This window comes from Gouania willdenowi, chromosome 1 (genome assembly GCF_900634775.1).
Source record: "Gouania willdenowi chromosome 1, fGouWil2.1, whole genome shotgun sequence".
In the NCBI taxonomy this organism is placed as follows: Eukaryota; Metazoa; Chordata; class Actinopteri; order Blenniiformes; family Gobiesocidae; genus Gouania; species Gouania willdenowi.
This window is the reverse complement of record NC_041044.1, coordinates 39,971,528-39,995,285: the sequence shown is the minus strand read 5'-3', so window position 1 is coordinate 39,995,285 and position 23,758 is coordinate 39,971,528. Positions and strand designations below refer to the sequence as shown.

The following is a 23,758-nucleotide window of genomic DNA, read 5'->3' as shown; positions in this document are numbered from 1 at the left end:
TCTGGATCAAAAACATTGCAGTCCTGCTCTGTTTACCTGTAAGAAAGCCTTGAGGGAAAAATAGTCCTGAAATCCAGAATGATTTGGGCTGACCTCGCGTGAGCCAAGCCTTCCAAAAAAGCACAAAAAAGAAAAAGCAGTACAACTGTGTGTCTTTAAATAGCAATGTAATCGGTTATTTTCACACTTTGCACTATCAACTTTCAAGGATCGGAAAGTGTCTTAAGTGGCTAATTTAGCACGGAACAGGGATTTTTACTCTTCTGAGGCTTTGAATGTTTGCTGTCTGACTCCAATCACTGCACATCACTTTATAAATAAATATAACCTTTGTGTGTTTTAGTACTTTATGTGTAAGGGATGACTTAAGGAAGTGCAACACACACATTTAATGGAGGTATTGACAAAGCAAAAAAAAGAAAGATGTATGAAAAGGAAGAGGATGTATGAAGAGAAAATATAAAGAGGAAGACCGATATGGTGTGTGCCTCCAGCAGGAATGCAGAATGAAAATGTGTTATTGTAATTTTACAGCCTAATGTGATAACTCATAAATCAAACAGTATGTGCATCAAGGCATGGGCACGGTCCAACAAGTCAGCATAGGTTCCCATTCCAGATTTCTCATTGTCAGGAAGTTGAAAAAAAGCAAAGAACAGGAGCCAGAGGAAGAATGTGAATAACAGTACTTCATTTAAAACATTTGATGGTTGAATTACACCAAATATGTCTTAAAGTAGATATTAGAAAGTCCACAATTCACAGGAAGCCGACTCTAGCCTTCATGTGTTTGCATTCTCTTCCAAACCTGGATGAAGGATGTTCTGAGGGCCAAGTCTTTGACCCAAGAAGCCAGAGGTTTGAGGGACGGGTATGCTGAGTTGGACCAGTGGGCGGGAACCTGGTTGACCAGGAAGCTTGTATAGATCCGATCCATTTCCTCAGACATTACAACCAAACCTGCTATTGCCTTCTGCAGAGTAATTAGAGACATCTAGGAAACAGAAAATCACCACAAAATAAATAAACATTGTGGAGCATGACAAATGTTCACCTTAAAATGACAACATATTCTTTGGATGTTTCCTGGATAGATATAAAATTATATTTGCATCAGTGAAAATAATGAGTTACCCTGAGAACTCTCAGCAAACTGTTGAAGCGATCAACTTCCTGGACCAACACTGTGGTGAGAGAGTTCAGTCGGCCATTTTGGTCTCTTTCAAACAACGTCTCTACGGCCTCGTCCATGTCAAGACGCTCTGTGCACAGAAGGTTCACATGATTCAGTAATACAGAGAAATTCAAGAGGAAACCCTTGAACAGAGCAAACAAGCAGATGCCATAAATCACAACAAGCCTTTAGGTACACTGATCTGCCATAACATGACAACACTGCCTTACCATGACACCTGCTGATGGGTGAGTAAATCAACATTAGTCCAACTAACAAGTTGATGTGTTAAATGTAAGAACCAAAGGTAAGCATAACACACCCAGGAACATTGAAAAAAAAGGGTCATATGTTTAGAACAGACCTCTGGGGTGCCTTGAACCATATGTTGGGATGCCTTTGTGGGTAGACAGCTGAATAGTCACTGTGCCAATAAAAATAAATAACAAAATCATCTTTATTTGCACAAAGATGTAATTCCAGCAAGTACATTTTGTCTTCTTTTTTGAAATAATATGTTAAGGTTTTATTTATTCAGACAAATGCCCATTGTCATAACTCATAAGGACATATTAAGTGATCAGAAGATGTCATGAAGTTTTCATGATGTGATCAGAAGACGCCATGATGTTTTCTCTATAAAATAACTCGTAGGGATACATCAAAGCAATTACCTCTGAGGAAGTCTGACAGTTGACAGTCGAAACATGCAAGCAGATCATATTTCCTGAAAAAACATGCTCTGAATAAATGAAACCTTAATGTATTATTCAAAAAGAGGACAAAAAGAACTTGCTGGAATTGTTACACGGAAGTCAAGGTAACATCAAAGCGATCAGCAGACGCCTCTGAATAAGACTGGCAGTTGACAGTAGAAACATGTCAGGAGATCAAAATAAATTTCCTGAATTCCAAAGGAAGTTTTTCCTCTTACTGGGCTTTGCTCATGTGGAAATGTTGGGTTTGTTCATTAAAACACCAATTTTTTGCCATGTGCCATGTGATTCTTGTTGTATTTGGCAATAAAATGTGATTAAAAAGGTTATCAATAATAAAAATAAAAAAACAGTCATGCTTTAGCATAGCGACATTCATATGGCCATAAATGGAGAACCAGAGCAGGTGCTCATTAAGGTTATCCTAACCATTCCTATTGTGTGATAACAAATGTTCTTGGAAATTATGAACAACTAAATTGATGAGTCTGTGCACGCTAACCTACCAGGTAACTTAGTCAGTATTAATTCAGCAAGCTCACTGACGATGTCATCGTTACTTTTTTCTCCGAGACTCGCTGAAGAACGAGGGTTAACTTCCAATATCGTGTTGATAAGAGTCGTAGTTTCTTGGCGCTGTGGGGGAAAAATTTTTTAGAAACAATAACACAAACTTTCACAAAATGGTACATTTCCTAAATTAAAACTAGAAAAGTAAAATCCAAACATAAAATTATTACACTGATATAAACTGTGAGAGAGTAAGAAGTGTTTTTTTTGGCTAAAAATAAAGTTCTTGTTCCCTTTTCCTGTCCCGTTTAAAAAAAAACAGGTTTTCTTTCCTCACCTGAAAAGCCTGATTGGCATTTTCATGCATTCCAAAGATTTCAGGATCATCTATGATTGGGAGACTCTCAATGTACTCCTTGTATTGCTCTAAATCATCTGCTTCTGGGGCAAAGTAAGTACCTACAGATGTCAAGAAGCATTCAGGGAAACACATAGAACGTCTATAAGTCAGAACAATGACAACTTATCATTAAATACAAACACTCTGGAGAAAAGAACAATGTGTACCAGAAGGTGAGTACGTGTAGCCAGGCTGCAGAGTTGTTGGAGAAAAGAAGCCTTTGAGGACTGTTCTGAGGCAGCGTTGGTCCCAGGAATCTGTCACTCGACCCCCATATGTGATTTCCCCTGTGGAGGACACGCATCACATTAAAGAAGATAAACTGCCAGAAAAAACCCACCAAAAACTCTCAACACCTAAAATTTATAAATTATGTAAAACCAAATGGTATGATTTTGCTGAAATTTCAAGATAATCCTTACATATTTAAGAGAAAGAAAGGGATGTATCAATAGGCATTTATTTTGGCGATACTCTTTATTAGTTTAAATGTTATGTTTAAACTGTTGCCAGATACAGCTACTAATTTCCTCTCTCTACGCTTCCAAAATCACCCGTTTTGACTTTTAACTAAACAATCGATTAGTAAAAGTTTTTCTCCTACCTCACATTTATTTTTGCATCCATAACTAAATTAAAAAAAGTGGGATTAGCTAACGGCTAATTAAAAACAGAGAGGTTTATTCTTCTCAGTTATTAACTTATGATAATAAAATTAAAGACTTTATCTTTAATCATTGTTCTCATAGTAATTACTATCCTGCTTAGTTTATCCTCTAAGGGATTTGTATTCACCATCAGTTGTTTAAGTCTAAACTGTTTTGCTCCAGAAAGTAAGGCACAGTGCTTATGAAGATTAAATTATACCAAATTAAATTAATTAAATTGTATATTAAAATTCTCTTCAAAAATGATGAGCAGTGGTTAAATAAAAGCTTGTTTGTTATAGTCAATGGGCAAACAGAGATGAGGCTGCTTTCACACCAGAACACACTGTTATTCTAATATGTACAGTATGTTGTGTACTATATTTTATGCTACTGTGCGTTCATCTTGCAGTCGGCTATATTAGCACAGTGATAAGAAGGAGAGCAGGGAACATTTGTAGTATGTGAACAACACAGAGCCACAGCTGTGAAACAGACAGAAACTGTGTGACAGAATTGTATTGCTTGGTTAAACCTGCAAACACTTGTCTATCCCTCTTTTGAATAATCTAGAATATGTGTGTGTTGATTATGTCGACAACACTGGCAGCATATATTTCAGAGAGCTTTGATTTCTAAGTAAAACTATGACATGCACTGGGCCACATGTGGCCCAGTGCATGTCATAGTTTGTCAGACTAATTTTGTATGGCCTCAAAAAACAAACGCAGAAAAATATTCCAAAAACACTCACAATGAAGAGACGACATGTCAGGAAAATACACAAGATGACAACCCACAAATGAAAACAAAAACACACAAAATCACTCCAAATACAGACAAAAGGACAAATAAAATCACACAAAATAAGAAAAAAGATATATCTAATGACACCAAAACACACAAACAACAGCTAAAATATACACAAAAATGAGGGAAAATATACTAAATGATACCAAAAAACCTCAAACAACAAAAAACACACAAAAAGAAAAAAAAAAAACTAAAAAAATACCAAAAACACACAAAATGACACCACAAAACACAGAACAACAAAAACACAAAACTCAGAGGCAAATACACAAAATGCATACATAATGACAACACAATCATACAAAATGAGAGAAAAATACACAAAACTACAATAAATACATGCAAAATGACAACAAAATCATACAAAATAAGAGAAAAATATAGAAATGATACCAAAAAAACTAGAATAGAGGTACCAAAACAGGGGTACCAAATCACACATACAACAAAGCACACAAAACAATAATAAAAACACACAAAATGGCATTTCACATGAAAATGAGAAAAAAATCCACAAACTCACAGTAAAAATCCACAAAATTACAATATAAAAACACTAAACACTAACCGGAAAAAAAAAAAAAAACACAATAATGATGACCGGTAATTATTCTAAATACTGATGTTAATGTTGATAATGTGGCCCTTGATTTAGACATCATATTTTTGTGACCCCACTGGGATAAAGGTTGCTGCGTTTCTTTCTACCTGTGATATAGACGAGAGCGTCCCATGGTATTGTGCCATCTTTGCAGTAGAGGTTTAAGTTGAGCAGCGCACACTCTCTGTCACTGTCGTTAAAGTCATACGGGGTATTCCAACCCAATGGGCCAAACTTCTTTCGCTCCTGACACACAAAAATCAAATTACTTTGAAATGAAAATCAAAGGAAGCTCATTGGTGCGTTACACAACCCGGCAGCAGCACTTGATCTCTAATGTATGGAGCACGAAAAAGAAATTCACATAACCTGAATGATTGCATGGAAAAAGCAGATTCCAAAGACAATCTTCCTCCATTCCCGTCCCAGAATGTGCTCTTCAAAGAAATTGCGAGTGATCTCTGTGAAGGCTCGACGTGTGTTGGCCCGCAGCCCTTTAGGAGGCTCATTAGTCACCTGGGAAAGACATTAGAACAAAGACACCCACACGCTGACTGCACTTACTGTGGTCAGCTACAACATCAGCATCTACATCACACTTCATATACGTACTATTTCATCTTTAGGCAGAGGCATTGTCCAGTAGTAACATGTAGATTAAAGCTGGGGTACTCAAATTATTATTAATATTAGGTTAATGCTTAATTATATGAGGCTAATGCTATTGCTAATGTTACTGTTAGGTTAGTGTTAATGCTAGGCTAATGTTCATGTTAGGTTAGTGTTAATGCTATTGTTAGGCTAATGTTAGCCTAAGGCTATTGCTATGTTAGGCTAATGTCAGCCTAAGGCTATTGCTATGTTACTGCTAATGGTAATGCTAGGCTAATGTTATTGGTAGGCAAATGCTAGGTTACTGCTAATGCTAGGCTATTGCTTGGTTGATGCTAATGTTAGATTAATGCTAATGCTAAAGCTTGCTAATGCTGTTAATGCGAATGCTAGCTAATGCAGTACGACGGGGCCAGCACCTGTATCCTCATTTGCATTCTCTTCAGGAAATGCAACTATTCTAGTAGATTATTCTTGTTGAAACTAAAAACAGGTTAAGTTGGGATAAATTGATCCAGAATAACAATTTATTTCAGTCTTTGCTTTAATGTTTCTTTCTGTTTTTAGTTATTTATGATCTGAATAAATGTTGTTGGGCAGTCGTAGGGATTGTTACTTCCAGCAAAACTTCTATTATGAGCTTCTTGTTCATTCTCCTCTTTAAATGTAAAATCACATTCTCTTGAGAGATGGTTTTTACTCTTGCTTCAGAGACATTAGACCGACATTAGGCTCAAGAAACAAACCCATTTCACCTCATTTGCAGTCTGCTTTTGTCATATGTGTGGAGAAAGGCTATAATGTGCATTTCAACCTTGTTACTATTTATCTCAGGACAACTGAGCAATCTGAAGCTACTGCAGTATTGTGTCTTAATGCGTTAGATTACCTTGACAGAATTTTGAAGTACTGTGACTGGAAATACTTTAGTTGGCATTGAACTGAGGAACAAACGGAAGTCTTCATGAATTGATGTGTCTGCAAAGAAAAATTAACAATTATTTAAAATACAGTGCATAATTTATTGCACATTTGCAGGTTCGTATAGACATACAACTGTAAGTTGTCATCACTGTCATCACTGTTAGAAGAGAAAAACGACTGGTGATTGTGAGCATTTGAAGTAGCTCTAATGCAATAATGTACAGCAGTATTTTCAATAATCTATTAATGTCATTGTATATCATATAATGTATTGTCTATTTTTAACATTTTTTTTGCATAATGTTACACTTTCCTGAAAATCAGACTAACGAATTATTGACAAATTAATTGTACAATAAATAACGCAGTTTTTTCTCCCTCCAACAAGGAGGTAATATTTTTACTGGCATTTATTTATTTATTTGTCTGTGTTATTATGACCATTTTGGTCTCGGAATAAAGGAGTATTGACATCTTGAAGCAAATTCACGTCAAAATTTATTAAGTAGCGACTTTTGACAGAATTTTAATCAAAGACACTTTCCACACATGGAACCTTTTTGAAGGGGATCCGGATCAATCTACTGATTCTGGATCAATTTGAAAAACAAAAAAAAAGTTTTGCTTACCATTGGCAAAAAATTTCAAAAAAAAAGAATATCTCAGTTTGTATGTCACTAATATCTTTGAAATGTGATTAAGTTATGTCGGGTTGGTTCCTCAATTACCCAAACAAGTTTCATTCAAATCAGATGCAGATTAAGCATTTCATTGCAATTTTTCGAAAAAAATAGGGGTGCTTATACATGTGCACCTACTATATGGTTATTAATGGTGATAAATAATTCTCACAAGCCTTTAAAATGTGAATGATCATGTACCATGATCAGGATCACTGATCCAGTTGCCTGCATCTAACAACGGATATTTGGCACTTAGCAGAGGTTTGAGCTCTCTGAATGCTCTTGTGAATGAATTCGTTTTTTGCTGAGATGTGTGTGAACTCAGGGCCTGAATGACCAGGACCTGGGTTGCTGTGTTCAATATTACGTTCCTACCAGGTTCATTAAAGGTTTTTATGAGCTCTTCCATGGCTAACATCCATGAGACGGCCAGGTGGCAGTTTTGCAAAAAGACCCAGTTGCCACTTTGTAGTGCCTCACGGATCATCTTCTCCGCTATTGGCCCCTGGCCTTGGCCCAAAGAGATGGATTCAACCCTGAAAAACAAGAGGGGGGGGGGAATGCATGTAAAGCCAGATTTGAATGGGAACACCCACATTTCAGGGCTGCTCCATTCACAGTGCGTAACTGGGATGAAGGCACGTAGTGACTGATTTAAGTACAGGGGGAAAATAGCACACAGCCAGATGCGTGGCTTTTTGGACCTACGCACATAGGAATATAGAGCCCTTAATGCACACAGATCGCTTCTTCTCTTCTTCATGCTGTCTACAGCAGAGTGGGAACTGTCGCTCCCTGTGGCCACAGATTTTTCGGGTCACGGGTTTAATTTTTAGAGCAACCCAAAGCAGCACAAGTTGTCATTTTGACTGAAAAAGCTGCTAAATGATCCTCTATGCTTCACTCCAATAGAACACAATGGGATAACAGGGGTTACCCATGTCATCAATGATGTCATTTCAACATGGCGGCGCAAAGGGTAGAGTAGTCCCATTTTTTAAAAGTTAATAAAATGAATATGGTGAAAAATAATGTGTTTTGTTAGGCATAGATCTTGTAATAATGACATTTTAAAGGTTTTAGGCCACATTTGTAATAACAGTGGAGGATCCATTCAACACTGACTTTGTATGATGGTGATTTTTCCCATGTATTAGTTCCTGATATGTTGCCAATTTTAGATTTACAGTTTTGGTTTTGCTCACCTGTCAAGACAACCTCTCTCCTTTGCAAATCGCTGCAATGCCCCCATGGGGTCAGATCCTGTGCTGAGTATGAACACCAGCGGGGTGGAGGGAGACATGTCGTTGTAGAGGTTAGCCAGGTCCACCGGAGGGTTTTCCACAAACTGCTTTCCCAGGTTGACAATCACAAACTCAGTTGCAGCAAAAACAACCTGAACACACCAGTGAAATGGCAGTGCCACATTAGAAAATTCAAGTGGAAACTGACAAAAAAACAAGTTCAAAGGGAGAAAAACATGTTTTATTTAATAATAAATATATGAAACCAAATAACTCAAGACAGGAACAAACAATGGTCCAAAGAGGAGCTTGGCTAGCTAGCGCATATAGCGAGTGATATCAGACCCAAACCTAGGGACAAAGCCAGTCGATCCAAATTTAATTAGTCCCATTCTACACACCAACTATTGGCTTACCTTTTCATCCATAAAACTCTTAATAAGAATTAACTTCTGAAAGGTTCCCAATTTCTCAATCCATTTGCCTTTTTTCTGCTGTTCCTCCTCATTAGAAGGCTTGAGTGGTGGTAACTGAGACACATAACCTTCACAGTTTTCTGGATTTATTGATGACTGAAACCGTCCTGGGGAATCAAACAATACATATTGTATTTTATTTAGAATTATTATTCCATTATCAATTCTATAAGAGATCCTCCTTTTTAGTCATGCAGTGAAAAATGAAGATCCATGATAGAAATATATTTTTGTTGCATGTAGCTTACATCTACAAGTGGCATCTTCAGCATAGAAATGATACTCAATATGGTAAATATGGACAACACTGATCGTAGGCTACCTAGCTGGATATGGAAATTGGTTTTGGTGATTTCCTCGGAGATGCCTTTAAAACAGGGCAGTGTGTCCTCTAGCTGACAACATGTCTGCCAGTAAGAATCAGTCAGCCACGGCACATCTGGTGTTTGTGGATGATCCTGAAAAACAGACAAAATGAGGCAGTCAGAGCAGCCTAAAAAAATGGGGGAAAAATGGTTATATTTGAGGGATCTTTGATAGTGAGACAGTAAAAAATAATTTAATATTTCAGGAAAGAAGCAGAGATTGTGGTTGATAATAATTTTAAAAGCATGGAGAATTAAAAAAGATGAAGAGAACAACAGAAGACAGAAAGCGACAGAGAGAGAAGAGAAGGAAAGAGTTGATATGAGGATCATGGCAGCAGTATCTACTGCCATGTGAATAAGAACTACATCTGTCCTCCAGGTGGCGCTGCCTAGTCAGCACTGTGTTCCTATAGAAGAACCACAGTTCAGGCATTTATTCATCTCTCTTACCTCTCCACTTAACCTTTGGCTACAAAGTTTCCAAAAGTCTATTAGTGTCCCACTGTGCTCAGTAGAAGATTAAATGAATATTAAAAAAAGACAGAGAAAAAATGGAAAGAAAAATGTTAAATTGGGGGAATTCTGGGGTTAGAAAATTAATAATAACAATAGATATAATCTGTTTAAGTGAGGCTGAGGTTACAAAAATTTGGATTTTTACTTTTCTTTTCAACAAGAAATGTGCATTTCAGAAGAACAGCTACAGTAAAGCAGTTAAGACAAATCACAGATTAGGATTATCTAAGGAGATTAGTATAATTGATTGAAAAGATAAATTGAGGTGTACATGGCAAAGACAAGAAGTACAACTCGTAGTAAAAGTATTAGAGGAAAATGAAAAAGTAACATCAGAAGACAAAAGGACCTTGGCTTGGCTATCATATCCCTGAGTCCAAATGTGAGGGGAATGACTAAATAGCAGGATTACCTTTTTACTTTTCATCATGGAGGCAAATTCTAAAATTTCTGACCTACCCTGTCCAGGGAAGAAGCTCCTCTCAGGAAGTACTGCCACTCGCCATCAGACATCTCCCCACGCTGCTTCATGATCTCCACACACAACATGAAGCTGTAGAGGAGCTTGTGTTGCTCGAAAAGACCCCGCGACACATTAATATAGGAGTTGAGCAAGATCTGGTCGAGTAAGATCTGAAGACGCTTTTCTAAAACGTCGCTGCGCTCCGACGTCTCAATAGTTGAATTAAAAAGCTGAAAATGAGAAAAAACAAAGTAATTGAAGAGCATAACAAAGTCAATAATATATACGTGAGTAATGGTAAAATGTACTCAGAAAAAGAGGCGGGTTCCTGTGGCTTACTTGTTTGAAGTATTTCAGGGAAAACTGATACATTGGGTCAACCTCAGCAAGACTTGCTATTACAAAGTACAAAACAGAGCCTCGGGTGGCCACAGGACGATATCGCTCTCTTGCAGAGTTGATCATCAGCTCAGTGGCTTCTGCCTCCTCCAGACGGTGTTTTATGGCCTCGGATGTCACCTAAAAAATTAATAAGATAATCCGAAAAAAACAAACACAATTTGGAGATATAAAAATAGTATGGTAAACAGGAAAATTAAAGGCCTCTCCTTCACACCTTTGACTCCTGGAGCGTTTGTACCAACTCCTCATTGTCGAGAATATTTCCCTCAGAGGTAAAAAGGAGCTTAAGGATGCGACTTTCAATGTCCTTTAACTGGCTGCGGTCCGTGTTAATTTGCACAATCAGCTCATTTCTTTGTTCTTCAAGATGTGGACTCTCCAAACGCACCACGTCACTTCAGAGTCAAAAAGCTTTGTTAGCAACATTCAGTCATTAAAATTAAAAAACTCTCAAAAGAAAAATAAATGCAAAGAGATCTAACAAGGTCGATAGAATTCCACTTCATTCCAAGTTTGCCAGTGTGACTTATTTTATTTGTTTGGTTTGTGCATGACGGTACCTGAGCAGTTGGTCCTCAAGGCCAGACTTAGTGACAGTAAAATTAATAATTGTAACTTTGATACATATCTGCAGGCAGAAGGAGACAATGAAAGATGAGTGAATCATTACTTCTGTTTTAAAACAAGAATACCAAAGGTAAAAAAAAAAAAAGTAACCCAAAACATGTTCAATAATGAAAACTCATCATTCTCTTACACAGCTAAATAAATAAATAAATAAAATTTAAAAACTAACCAATTGAGTGCGGCCCCCAACATAAACATATAAAATGACAAAAACACATAAAAATTCCAAGATACATAAAATTACTACCAAAACACACAAAATATGACAATAAAAATGCACAAAAATAACAGAACAATATGCAAAACGATAACCAAAGTACACAAAAGTACTCCAAAAACATAAAAATACCTAAATACACAAAATGACTTTAAAAAAAACATACAATTACAGAAAAAGACACAAAATAAAAACAAACGTTTAAAAAAAAAAAACAACAAAAAAGCTTAAAAGAAAATTACAGAAAAAGACCCAAAATGACTACTATAACAAACAAAAAGAGAAATATAAACAAAACAATAACCAAAATACAGAAGAAAAATTACTCCAAGAACATACAAAATGACATAAATACACACAAAGATAACAAAAGTATACAAACTGACAACAAACATTAGAAAAAGTAAAAAAACAACAACAAAAATATACAAAATAACATTTCTGAGGTGGATCTCTCACAATGATGTGGTATCCAAATATAATTTACATTTGTAGTTACTAAAGTATGAAAAACATAGCTTAGCCACAAGTTACAATTACAAAAAACATGGTGGTGCCCTTACCTCTGGCAGGTAGTGTGGGTTAGCCATCTTGGTAGTCATATAGAACCTGAAATTTTTATCATAGTCAATATCTGAGTCGCCAAGTCGAATCAATGTCCTTCCACCAGCCACAAATGTCTGCTTCAGTAGAATGGGCTCCAATGCTGGATCTAATGTTTCCTTCAACTACACATAGCATAAATAGACTGAATATAAGGAATTTCGGAGTCAAAAGTCTTTTTGAATTATTAAACTAAGAAGGCTACAAATCCCCTCTGTAACAATTAGGCCAGCATCAACATACCTCCTCAAGAAGCACAGGCATACCCATGCGTATTGCATTCTCTAGTGTGCGCAGAAAGTCTGAGTCTGTCAACTTAATGACCTTTAGACCATTCTTGGCCTCCTTGGAGCGGATCCACCGGTTGGCCTGGAGGCATAGGACATATATTTATTTGATAATGAGATGAATTGATAGAATATTCAAGTCTGACAGCAACACCATGTTATTAAAATGGCATCAGTGTGTTGGGAATGTTTAGTGCACATCTAGTTGTAAAGGAACTGTGGTTCTCTCGCACGAAATATAAAGAAGTAGCATTTGGTGAAATATGAATATTTTCAATGATAAACTCAAAATCTGGAACAATCAATTTATCAATCATAAGACACATCGACACATCTGATCAATTCAGAAAACGCTGACTTAAAAACAGAGGTGGCAAAAGTACTAGTCTTCAGTACTCAAGTAAAAGTAAAGATACTTGAATACTGGTACATGGGAACAAGTTAAATATGTTACTTTTGAACACCTGGAGAGTTTAGCACTCATAATAAATACAATTTGGAGATAAAATTTGTCAAGAGAAAAAAAAAAAAACTCAATTATCCCAGAGCAGCTATGAGTTTAACATTTTAAAGAACTTGTAAATATTAACTATGAAAATAAAGCACCTGCCTAACATTTAGCCTTCAGAGATTCATGTTCTCGAGGTTTCTGGAATGGAGACATGCCCTTTCTGAAAATGAGTCCTGCTGCTGAAAAGCGTGTTTAGTTTGAGTGAAAAGGTCTTAAAGGGGACATATCATGCTAAATCCACTTTTTTAGCCCTTAAATGCATTTTGTTGTATATTTAGAGTGCTTAGAAGTACAGAAAAAATCAAATTAGTCTCTTCAGGTGCTCCGTAGATGTCTTTATATTCTGTTTTGCTCATATTTTTCAATCTGTTTCTATTTTTCTATTCTCTATTACGTTTTTTGAACTATTACATCACAGTATTTGCAGCGGAACTGCCAAATTAGGACATCAACTCCAGGTCCAACACTTCGAGCAATCCGCCATTTTTATTTCTCGCTTTTATTTTGTAGTCCAAGCTCAAGGATGCTGAAGTTACGAGAGGATAAGTCAAAATGTTTGGTTGTTGGATGTAGTAACCCACACGCTTCATTACACCGTCTCCCAGCATCAGAACCTTTTCGAAGTGCCTGGTTGAGTTTTGTTTTTCACGGAAATGTACCCACATCTGTGGGCAAGGTCGTTTTTGTGTGCGCGAAGCACTTCAAGGATGACTGCTTCAGCAACCTCCGCCAGTATAAAGAGGTTCATCATCTTCATTTTCATATTGCTCCGCTGGGTCAGACTCTGGCTCGAACATGTAAAGCTGGATGGACAAGTCTTCTGTTGTTGACATTTTGTAAATAACCTCTGAATAAAAAGTTTATGCGCCGCTACATAGCCGTATCTCTTCTATCAAACTACAAAAATGGCCGAGCAGGGTGGAGTTGAACCGAGTGTCACCTAAAGAGGGGGCGGGGTATGAAGTGTCTCATTTGCATTTAAAGAGACCGCACCAAAACGAGTTGCTCTCAGAAGCACATCATAAAGGGGTAGAAAAGGGGCCTGTGGAGCTATAATAATGAGGAATTCATTGCAGTTCCGCTTTATATAGACCATAACTGTATGATTTATATGTAAAAAGGAAGGATTTAAAACCATGATATGTCCCCTTTAAAAGTAACAAGCTCATTTTTAAAATGTAAGGAGTAGAATGTCCAGATATTTGTTTGAAAAAGAAAGGAGTAAAAGTAAAAATTAACCAAAAAAATAAATACTGAAGTAAAGTATAGATACCAGAAAAGGCTAGTACAGTAACAAATTATTTGTACTTTGTTACTTGTCAACTCTGCTTAATAAGCTAAAGAAGTTCAGTAACTGTACCTGATCTTGTGGGTCGATCATAAGAGGCCACCGACGGCCCTCGCTCACCAGGATCCCATTCTCAGTAGAAACTGTGTCGCGAGGTAATCCTTCTGTGTTCCACTGGCGAATGACGTATGGATCTCCCAGAATATTGATCAAGCTGAAATTGGAACTGATTGGGATGTTCAGCTCCTGGCACTGGGATATCCACTGATCAATTAGCTAGGGGGAAAGATGCAAACCAGTATGAGACAAGTAAAGCAAAATCATCGACTAGTAGATACATTTTCTTTACTAGTAGTACAAGTACACTTAATATGTTACTAACAAAAACTCAAAACTTTACTAGTACAGCTTTATTAACATTTACTCGCGCACTATGAGTACACTCGATATATCACTGGTAGAACTAGTAGAGCCAAAATATTTACCACTGGTACTAGTATAGCAAATAAAGTAGGAAGGATTAAAACCAAATCTAACTCCTTGATTGGTTTTACTTTAGTAGTTAGTATACTTGCAAACTAAACCAAAATTCAGTACATATACTCCAAATCTGAGTACAAGTAGAGTATGGTTAATACTGATATTAGATTAATGCTCGAACGGCTTGCATAACCTTATGAGATATACAAATGTTTTTCCTTATAGCCAAAGATCTTGTTTTAGTATATAGTTCTTGAAATTAAAAAGCACCAGGCCTAGAATCAGCAATGCACAGCACAGAATCCCGTCATTCCACTGCACTTACCCGTTGTCTGTAGTAGGAAGTGAATGCTCCATAGTAGGCTACGCATGCTGCACCAATGAAGACGTTCCCCACAATATTGGTGATTTCTTGCTCAAAACAGGCAACGCTTTCTTCCCAGCGTACTTGCTCGTCGCCGAGAGCAGAAGTAAGTTTACCAGCCCTGGTCAATCGAGCTTGCGTCAGGGCCATAGTGCTAACTTTGAAGAAGAGAAGGATACATGAATATCACACTGGCAGATTCAGCTTGAAGAATTAATGGGTTACACAGGTAACGTTAGCTTTTTTTTTTTTTTCCATCTATCGAGATTATTTTTGTTCCAGTGTGATTGAAAACGCAATAAATTAAAACAAAACAAACACTCTCACCTAATTCTTCTTTCTCATTTTTGCTACTGTCAAACTGCTCCTCGAGTACCCTAATCTGATTCTCCACTTCCTGAAGTTTTTGCTGCTTTTCTCTCAGAGTTGCCATGGTTATATCTAGTTCTTCCTGCACAGCACATAAAAACATAAAGGACTTTAGAAACTATATACCTGTACAAGAATTATTCTTGGAATGTTTTAGTGTGCGTTACTGACCTGTGCCTTGGCTAGCTTTTCTCTCTTTGGGCCAACTTCTTTAAGGACTTTGGAATACAGATCCATTGCTCTGACCCACATGCACATTGACTTGCAAGCTCTGGAAACCTTTTCCACCTGACAGCAACATCAGAATAGTTCTTTATACCAAGTAACAACATTGAAAATCCAGTTCTTTTTTTTCTCCTTTTTTTTAAAAGCTGTGTCATCTTAACATCCGCAGATGTGCATAAACAAAGCAAGTGTACAGTTACAATGCCCAATGAGAAAAAAGAGCAGACCTTCTCAGCGAGGAAGTCGGGGTTGCTGATGTATTTCTGAAGCTTTGATAAGATCTGTGGTTTGATGTTATCCTTGTCATATTCTATCAAACGCCTAAGGAAGTTGGCGTCTCCCAGTAATTGCTTGGCACTTTGCCAGTCTGGTCTGTAAGTAGAAGAGTGTTAGTAGGAATAAAAAGAACACAAGACGTTGCCTAGCTAGGATGCACTTTTAGATCTATTTAGACACAGTATTATGTTAATATTTCAAACCATATCTGAGTGAGAACAAATAACTTATGGTTGCATGAAACTCAGATCATATCGTCGCTTACCAATACAGATTTATAGAGTTAATTTAAGCACACTAACTTGCAATCCAGCAGGATACAAACAGCCTCCATGACGGTTCTGACAAGGTCTGGAGGTTTCGTAAACACTTTGATCTCTGAGATATCGGCCTTGTCTAGAGAATCCAGAGCCTGATTGGCACTCTGCAAGGCAGGCAGGGTTTCATCCAGGTCTTTTTGTGCATCATCTGCCATGGCCTGGGTCTCCTCAGCCTTAAACTTAGCTAAAGCCTCATCTTCCTCTACAACTGTACGCACCTTCAGCAATAGAATGACTTGGTATTATAAACAAAGTTAATTGTTTTACTTTAGCTTCCTTAAACTTCAACACACACACACACTCACACACCTCATCAGCCTTTTCCTGATCTACAGCCAATTTCTTCATCAAGGCATCAACATCAATGGACTTTTGTTTGAGAACTGGCTCCAGAGCAGAAAGATCCACTTTCATTTTGTCCACAAGTTCATTGGTCTCCAGTAGTTTGGTCAGACCATTTTTCACACGATCTCTTGCCTACAAAGGCAAGGACATACATTAGAACAAAGCCACGATAAATATTAGACAAGCTAACATTTCAATTGTTAGACATACCAGAACCAACTCCTGTCTCTTGTTGTCAAGCATACTTAAGTAAAGGTTGATCAGCTCCAAATAGGATGTGGGCGTGGTGTAGTAGCGCCTTCTGACTTCGGCGTAGAAGCGCTCGGCCATGTCAGTGACACTAACGTGTATCTCCACGCACATGGCAGAAAAGCTTTGTTTGAGTTCCTCGCTGCCAAAGTCCACATTCTGGAAAAAAGCCTGGGAGACTGAGAGCAGCGCCTCGCGAGGCCACTGGGCACCAAGTGGCAAACAAGAGAGGAGAAAATGATTGGGGTTAGAGGAAGGGTATCCAGCGAGATTATTGTTTCTTTGATCAAGAAATCAGTAGAGAAATAAAATATAGACTATAAATAATCAATACAGAAACAAATGAAACCATGTTAAACAAGAAAAATGTAACTATTATACACATAAAAGAAAAGTGAAAATTAAAAACAATGATGTGTAAAGTTTCCAACATATCAATATATTAATAAAATTATGCAGAGTTGTAAAGGATAAGTCCTCACCAATTTACAGTACATCCATCACTCTGCTACCAGTCTATACCTCCCGCTCCCAAGACCTCATCACCCCTGTCCTCCAAAAATTGAACTGGCTTCATATGCCGAAAGATTCTCTGCATCACCTACAAAGCCCTCCACCACCAAGGCCCCTCATATCTAACTGAACATAACCCCTATGCCCCTTCTCATAACCTCCACTCTTCAGATGCTAACTTCCTCTCTCCACCTTGCACCATGCACTGAACCTGGGGGAAGAGAATCTTCTCTGCAGCCACCCGCTCGCTCTGGAATGCACTTCCTCTCGACTTTCAAAACTGTACCACTCTGGACTCTTTCAAATTACACCTCAAAACTCATCTATTCAGACTTGCTTTTAAATGGTAAAGCTACTTTTAGCAGTACAACTTTATTACATGTACTCTATTATTTTTATCATCTGTACTTTCATTGTTGTGTCTGAGTTTTTTTTACGTAAAAATAAGGACATTACTGTTATTATATAAAACAAACTGAGAGCATCTCAGCTGTGTTGGTGTACCTGCACAAACCAGTCAATAGTGCAGCAGTTAACCAGTGACGGAAACATGCGGCAGCGAGACCTGAAGGCGTCGCCAACGGGGCTCATGCACAGCACAATGTGGAGCCTCTCACGTACGCGAGAAATAAAATACTGAAACACCTGAAAACACACAACACAGAGAGCACTGGGCTGGTTAATGGGCTGGTTAATGGGCTGATGGCGGAACGTTTCGGTTGCGTGCTAAGGATGTGTAAAAAAACAAAACCAGAAAACTGTAGATTTCTTTAGAAAAAAACTAAATTATCATGTGCCCTCTTTATTTCAATATCTATACCTCGTCCCTGTTCTCCTCACTGATTCCAGCCTCTTTGGCTTTTGGACGCGTTGCAGCAAGCACCTGCTCCAGCTCATCTTTCTCAAAAAGGTTGGGCACCTCCCCTGAATTCAACATGTTGTTGATGTCCTCCAAAAACTCCTCCACCACAATCTACGATGAGAAATAAGTAGGCATCTGTTTGTTTAAGCAGATTGAAGTGAACCCTTTCCCCACCATAATCAGTTTTATAAACACCTGCGTGTCTGTAAAGAGGAACACCAAATCTTTTCCCTCCAGACCAGCCATCTTGTAGAGCCTCCGCAGGTCCTCGTGGAAAGAGTCGTAGTTGTAACCTCGGCTGAGCTCGATCTCAAAGCAGCGGTAGCCGCACATGTGTGCAGCCAACCGGGTGAGCGACTGTTTGCCTGTTCCTCCCACACCCACCAGCAGGGCATTGCCTCTTTCCTGACGAATCATACGAGCAATCCTAATAATGGCGAGAGCCAGGGACAATTATTGGCAATTTTAGAATTAAGCATTTAACATTTTGTAATTTTCAAAGTTATACGTCTAAAACAAAACTGGTGTCAAATGAATCACTGTCTTTGTTTGGCAAAGAAACACAAGGAATCACGATAATAATAAACTGAAAACACTTCTATGCATCCGTCAATGGGACTCCAAATCCCACAATGCAATGAGAAAAACATTTACAACAATAAAAACAATGAGCGTGCATAAGGTGGAGATCAAAACAAACATTCCAGCAGCATTTTAAACCTTTTGCATCTTTTTTTCAACACGTGATCTTCAATTTATTGCTCCATTAGGTCGACACAAGAGATGGGCAACTTCAATCAGAGTGGTGGATACAACAATGTGATTGGATCTGATGCAAGGGCCACATTATCAACATGTTAGCATGCTAGCATTTAGAATAAAGACCAACCTGACCATTAATACAGGGTTTTTTTGGTGATTGAGTTTTTAGACATTTTGTGTCTATTTTCTTGTCAACATGACAAATTTTTGTTGGCTTTTTGTGTGTTTTTCGAGTCATCATGTGTGTTTGTTTTTTTGTTTTTTTCGTGTTGTCATTTTGCGTATTTTCATTTGCATTTTGTGTGTCTTTGAAGCCCTTCTTACATGTTGTTTTTGTAGTCATTTTGTGTTTAAGTGGTTGTTTAGTGTGTTTTTGTTATCATTTTGTGTACGTATGTTGACATTTTGTGCATTTGTTGTGTTTCTGGAGTTGTGTGAGTTATGTTGGGCTTCATGTAACTTCAGAACTCAATGAATTACCAGTTGCTGATGTCTGGTCTACACAATGGATTTATATAATAAGAATTATCATCCCTAGCAGCTTTAAATGCCTTTGTATCAAAATAAGAACAAAGTGCATTCATATCTTTTTTAAAAACTGCCAGCTACTGTTATACGTGTGGCAAAAACTGTCAAAAATAAAATAATTCATGAATAATAAACATGCCAACAGAAGTCAATGAACTGAAAAATCGTTAACAGACAATAAAACAAACAAACATCACTGATAGATGCTTGTATAGTGTTCCATGCAACATTTGTTATATTCCTTCAGGCAACATTTCTCTCACATCTTGCACCGACTTCTGTGAAAACTTTCTCTCAGCCGTCGGAAAAGTTAAATATCAGAATGTCAACCGAGCCAGTGTCATGGCAAGCTGTCGTCTTCTCACCTGGAGACATGCTCAGTGGCATCCTGGAAGAAAACCAGCTTGGTTTCCTTGGAGAAGGACATGTTATAGTCATTAAGGTAGTGCTGGAGGACATTTTGTATTTGAGTCATGTCTGTTAGATCCATGTAAGGGCGATCTTCCTTAACTGCTCCCACCTAAAGGGATAGATTTAAGTGTTCATTGAGGAAAATGAATACTTAAAGTGTAATAAAATCATATAATCCTTAAGTGAAGTCTAACCTTCATGAAGTCCCCAAAAATAATGGGCTGAGTCACAAAGTATTCAGGTTTCAAATTCATATCAAAATATCTACCTTGAAGAACGGGAAAGAAAATTATAGCATAATTAATAGCAAAATCAAAACAGGTAAAGATGCACCTTTGGGAATTGTCTTACTGGCCGTTTCACAGAGGATGGAGTTGAAATACATCTTATCTTCACTGTTGATGAGTCGGTCGTAGAAAACACGCTGACACTCGTGGCAAAAGAGACGAAAGATGTTTGTTTTGTCTCTTACATGGCTTGACCCACACTGCAGTATGCCTGAACATGGAGCATTATGGTAATGTTGGATATAAGATTGTGTTTAAAGCAAAAAAGTGGCAACAATGTGTGTGTACACAATCAGTGTGAGACACTGGACCTCATGCAAGAAGCCAGATAAGAAAAAACTTGAAAAGATGTTTGTATCAACTTTTGTTCGTACCCATTGATTTTTGGGATTCATCAATGTTTCCTAATTTTAGGAATACGTAAGAGAAAATTCTAAGAGAGGCCGAGAGCATTTGTGATAATATAAGAGAAAACATCACAGCCTTTGAATGTTTGTCCGATGCACAATAACACATGATTTAAATCTAATAAACCAAAAAAACAACAACCACATATGACATATCAGTCTAACCTACATTATTATATATTTCAAAGAAATTGATCTTTTCTTAGTTTATGATAAAAGAAAAACACTCTAGACTATGAAAGGGATAATTTTGCGGGTCAAGCATCTAACCAAATGGCTTACCTTTTGCTTCTAGATGTATTGAGAAACCAGGCATTAAAATAATTACGTAATATTCTTGAGCTGCTCTTTCCACTTTAACATTAGATCCATTTTTTCTACAAAATTTCAGTAATAAAAATGACTCCCCTCTCAGTGCCTCCAATTATTTCCTAAATCCCTTGGTCTGCGCTTGGCTTGAGGAAGACGCTGTGTACGATCAAGTGGGATTCAACAATAAGCACTCCTGGGTAGGAACAGATTTGGATGTTAAGAATGTTTGATGCATGCAGAGTTGAATTCTCTTCTTTTTTCTCTTAACACAAAAATAAACAAAAGAAACTAAAAATTTAGCAGAACAGAATAGAAAAGAATGCTGCATGAGGCCCATGGGGTATTTACAGCCAGCAGTCATCTTCAGCTATTTGAGCGACCCATCTTTTAGGTAGCATCTAAGGGAACATCCCACAAAATTTGCAGTCCATCTTTTTATTCCAGAGCATTAGGGAATTATACAATCACGTACAATACTTAGAAAAGCAGCAGATCCACTTTAAACTCCTTTGGTTAACTGAAGCTCATTTGAGCTCCTTGTTCAACCAGATATCTATAAAAAGTCCAATATGTATAGACGTAGCTGAGGACGTAGATTAATGATAGCGATGATGAGGAGACAAATCTGTGACTCCTTATCAATGTGAATTACTTGAAATGACTTGAATCTACATTGACACAATCTTCATTTGTCACTCATCGGTTTGTAAAATGCCATTTATGTGAATGCTGATGCCTCACCTTGGACACACTTGGAGAGGTCCCTCAAATTGAAGACATAATGGGATTTAGCTGGAGTGGGCAGCAGATCCACACTTAAGCGGTTGTAAATCTCTACGGCTGCGTCAACTATCTGTTGAGTGCAGTCCTTCACTGACTGGGAAAAGTCGACGAGGAAACCACTGAGGATCGCCTACGGGAATACAGAAAATGAAAAACATTACCAAACATGATCATAAGTAAATAAATGACAAAGGAAACGTGCACACCTAAAAAATAGTCTATTGAGACTAAGTGATGATTTTATATCAAGCAGTTCTAATTAGTGCTGGTCAAGGGCAAATATCAAAACCTATAAGTGACATTTTGTGAATATATGTGTCATGGATATTACAGTATATCACTGAAACCTTTGTTCATGTAAAAAGTTTAAAACTTTTCTTTAAACATTTATTCTCAAAGTGGTGAGTCTGTACTTTAATATACTATTTATCTAGATCTGGGTTTTGCTATATTCTGTAAGGGGATATAAGACATTTATTTAAATTTTTTGCTAAACTTGGAAACTGAGAGTTAATTCAAAGCTGAAAGAAAGACTATACGTGAAGTTTTATAAATAAGGCTGACATTACACTGTCATTATCTGTCAGTAGAATGAATGAGGTGTAATGAAGGCTATTAAGTGTCGTTCGCTAAATTATGACACCTTTAGAGCTATGTTGGCATTTTTTGGGTTAGGTGGAGGGATCCAGTAGGGTTAGGGGTTAGCGTAACGAACACTTAATGACAGCCTTCATGACACCTTGTGTATGCTAATGACAGGTGTCATGTCAAAATAATGACAGCGTAATGTCAGCCTCATGTATAACGCTTCAAGTGTTACCAAAGAAAGTTATTAAAATGGTCTTTGAATTTATATTCTGCGTATTAATACTACATTAATTCCATGATTTTCCACAAATAATATATTTTACAAGTTTCAGTCTTAAGTAGAAAAATGTGATTAATCCCAATTAGTTACAGAAAACTGTTAATAATTGTGAAAATTTGTATTTCTAGTGGAGGTGAGATGATAAGATTTGTTCTGTGTGTGAGAAAAGTTGCTGACTTTAAAGATGTGCTTCAGGCTGTGCTCTGAGGGAGTTGGCAGGCAAAGCAGGCTGAAGTGTCGAATGAACCGAGGTGTCACAGGGTTGCGTCCGCCTCCTGGTGGAGCACATGCTGCAGCGATGGTCATTTCCTAAAGACGAAGATGACAGCCAAAATAATGAGGGAGGCTGTCTGTTTAAGAGACACACAACAAAGTGTGACCAAGCACTTATAGTATCACCTGTAGAATCAGAACATACTATGCTTTTTACACTCATGATTCCAGTTAAGGGCAGTGTATTGCATTACGGAAGATTAAAATCCTAAATTATTCACACAAACAAAAGCCATTCCAAAAGATTATCGGCTTGGTATTGAGTTGACCTACCTTATGTTTTATGCTTCTTCTAGTCCATAAACATGGTAAATAAAATGCTCCACTGTTGTCTGATAAATCCAGTACACTAACATTTCTTTACAAAGCAATAACTAGTGTTATTCTATTCTATTTGGTTATAATCATATTCACCACAAAAAAGCATGTTTTCCTTCAACTAGGACAGTGTTTCTCAACCTTGGGTTGCCTGAAATGTCTAGTAATTGAATATATATATATATATATATATATATATATATATATATATATATATATATATATATATATATATATATATATATTTCTCAAATTATAACACCACACACAATATTAAAAAAAACATATTCTGGACTTTCACTTTCTCAAATATAAATCTAGTTCCAATAAAATGCTGTATAAATATATGTGACCTGGCACATCTGGTCACTTTGTGCACTAATTCTGGCCTACTCTGCACAGTATAACAAACAATATGGACTCGTCAGAAATCTGTGATATTAAATTTGTGAGGTCACGATCCAATGAAGGTTGGAACCAATGAACAAGGAAAAACAAAGCTCCTTTATTCTTGTATTTGACTGAGTAACGCACAATACAAAGGCATACATCTACTTGGATTACCTCGATTTCCTTCCAGAAGAATTTCCCTCTGTCATAGAAGCCAGAAAAGTCCTGAAACTGACGCAGGAGCTCGATAGGAGGCTGAGAGCCATATCTGTCCAGTTTTGGCATATTCAGATCATCCACGAAGACCAACAACTTCTTGTTATTAGGAGGTCCT

General features: G+C 37.4%; 1 protein-coding gene across 1 annotated transcript in view; it reads right to left on the bottom strand.

Moving 5' to 3' along the window:
• Positions 1-23,758, bottom strand: part of LOC114459400 (dynein heavy chain 6, axonemal-like) — a gene marked incomplete at its 5' end in the record, with an annotated part of 57,828 nt that overhangs the window by 3,703 nt on the left and 30,367 nt on the right. Inside the window, 36 exons of the mRNA XM_028441683.1 lie at positions 37-109; positions 809-994; positions 1,135-1,262; positions 2,397-2,526; positions 2,738-2,859; positions 2,968-3,087; positions 4,969-5,107; positions 5,231-5,377; positions 6,363-6,451; positions 7,456-7,616; positions 8,286-8,476; positions 8,741-8,907; positions 9,123-9,258; positions 10,144-10,377; positions 10,487-10,666; positions 10,764-10,944; positions 11,110-11,177; positions 11,957-12,121; positions 12,240-12,365; positions 14,155-14,358; positions 14,888-15,084; positions 15,254-15,377; positions 15,467-15,583; positions 15,748-15,892; positions 16,099-16,334; positions 16,426-16,593; positions 16,672-16,914; positions 17,728-17,868; positions 18,044-18,196; positions 18,281-18,512; positions 19,741-19,895; positions 19,981-20,054; positions 20,138-20,284; positions 21,534-21,705; positions 22,621-22,752; positions 23,599-23,756. Of these exons, the coding sequence (XP_028297484.1) occupies positions 37-109; positions 809-994; positions 1,135-1,262; positions 2,397-2,526; positions 2,738-2,859; positions 2,968-3,087; positions 4,969-5,107; positions 5,231-5,377; positions 6,363-6,451; positions 7,456-7,616; positions 8,286-8,476; positions 8,741-8,907; positions 9,123-9,258; positions 10,144-10,377; positions 10,487-10,666; positions 10,764-10,944; positions 11,110-11,177; positions 11,957-12,121; positions 12,240-12,365; positions 14,155-14,358; positions 14,888-15,084; positions 15,254-15,377; positions 15,467-15,583; positions 15,748-15,892; positions 16,099-16,334; positions 16,426-16,593; positions 16,672-16,914; positions 17,728-17,868; positions 18,044-18,196; positions 18,281-18,512; positions 19,741-19,895; positions 19,981-20,054; positions 20,138-20,284; positions 21,534-21,705; positions 22,621-22,752; positions 23,599-23,756 (5,541 nt within the window). The remainder of the gene's footprint in view (positions 1-36; positions 110-808; positions 995-1,134; positions 1,263-2,396; positions 2,527-2,737; positions 2,860-2,967; positions 3,088-4,968; positions 5,108-5,230; positions 5,378-6,362; positions 6,452-7,455; positions 7,617-8,285; positions 8,477-8,740; positions 8,908-9,122; positions 9,259-10,143; positions 10,378-10,486; positions 10,667-10,763; positions 10,945-11,109; positions 11,178-11,956; positions 12,122-12,239; positions 12,366-14,154; positions 14,359-14,887; positions 15,085-15,253; positions 15,378-15,466; positions 15,584-15,747; positions 15,893-16,098; positions 16,335-16,425; positions 16,594-16,671; positions 16,915-17,727; positions 17,869-18,043; positions 18,197-18,280; positions 18,513-19,740; positions 19,896-19,980; positions 20,055-20,137; positions 20,285-21,533; positions 21,706-22,620; positions 22,753-23,598; positions 23,757-23,758) is intronic.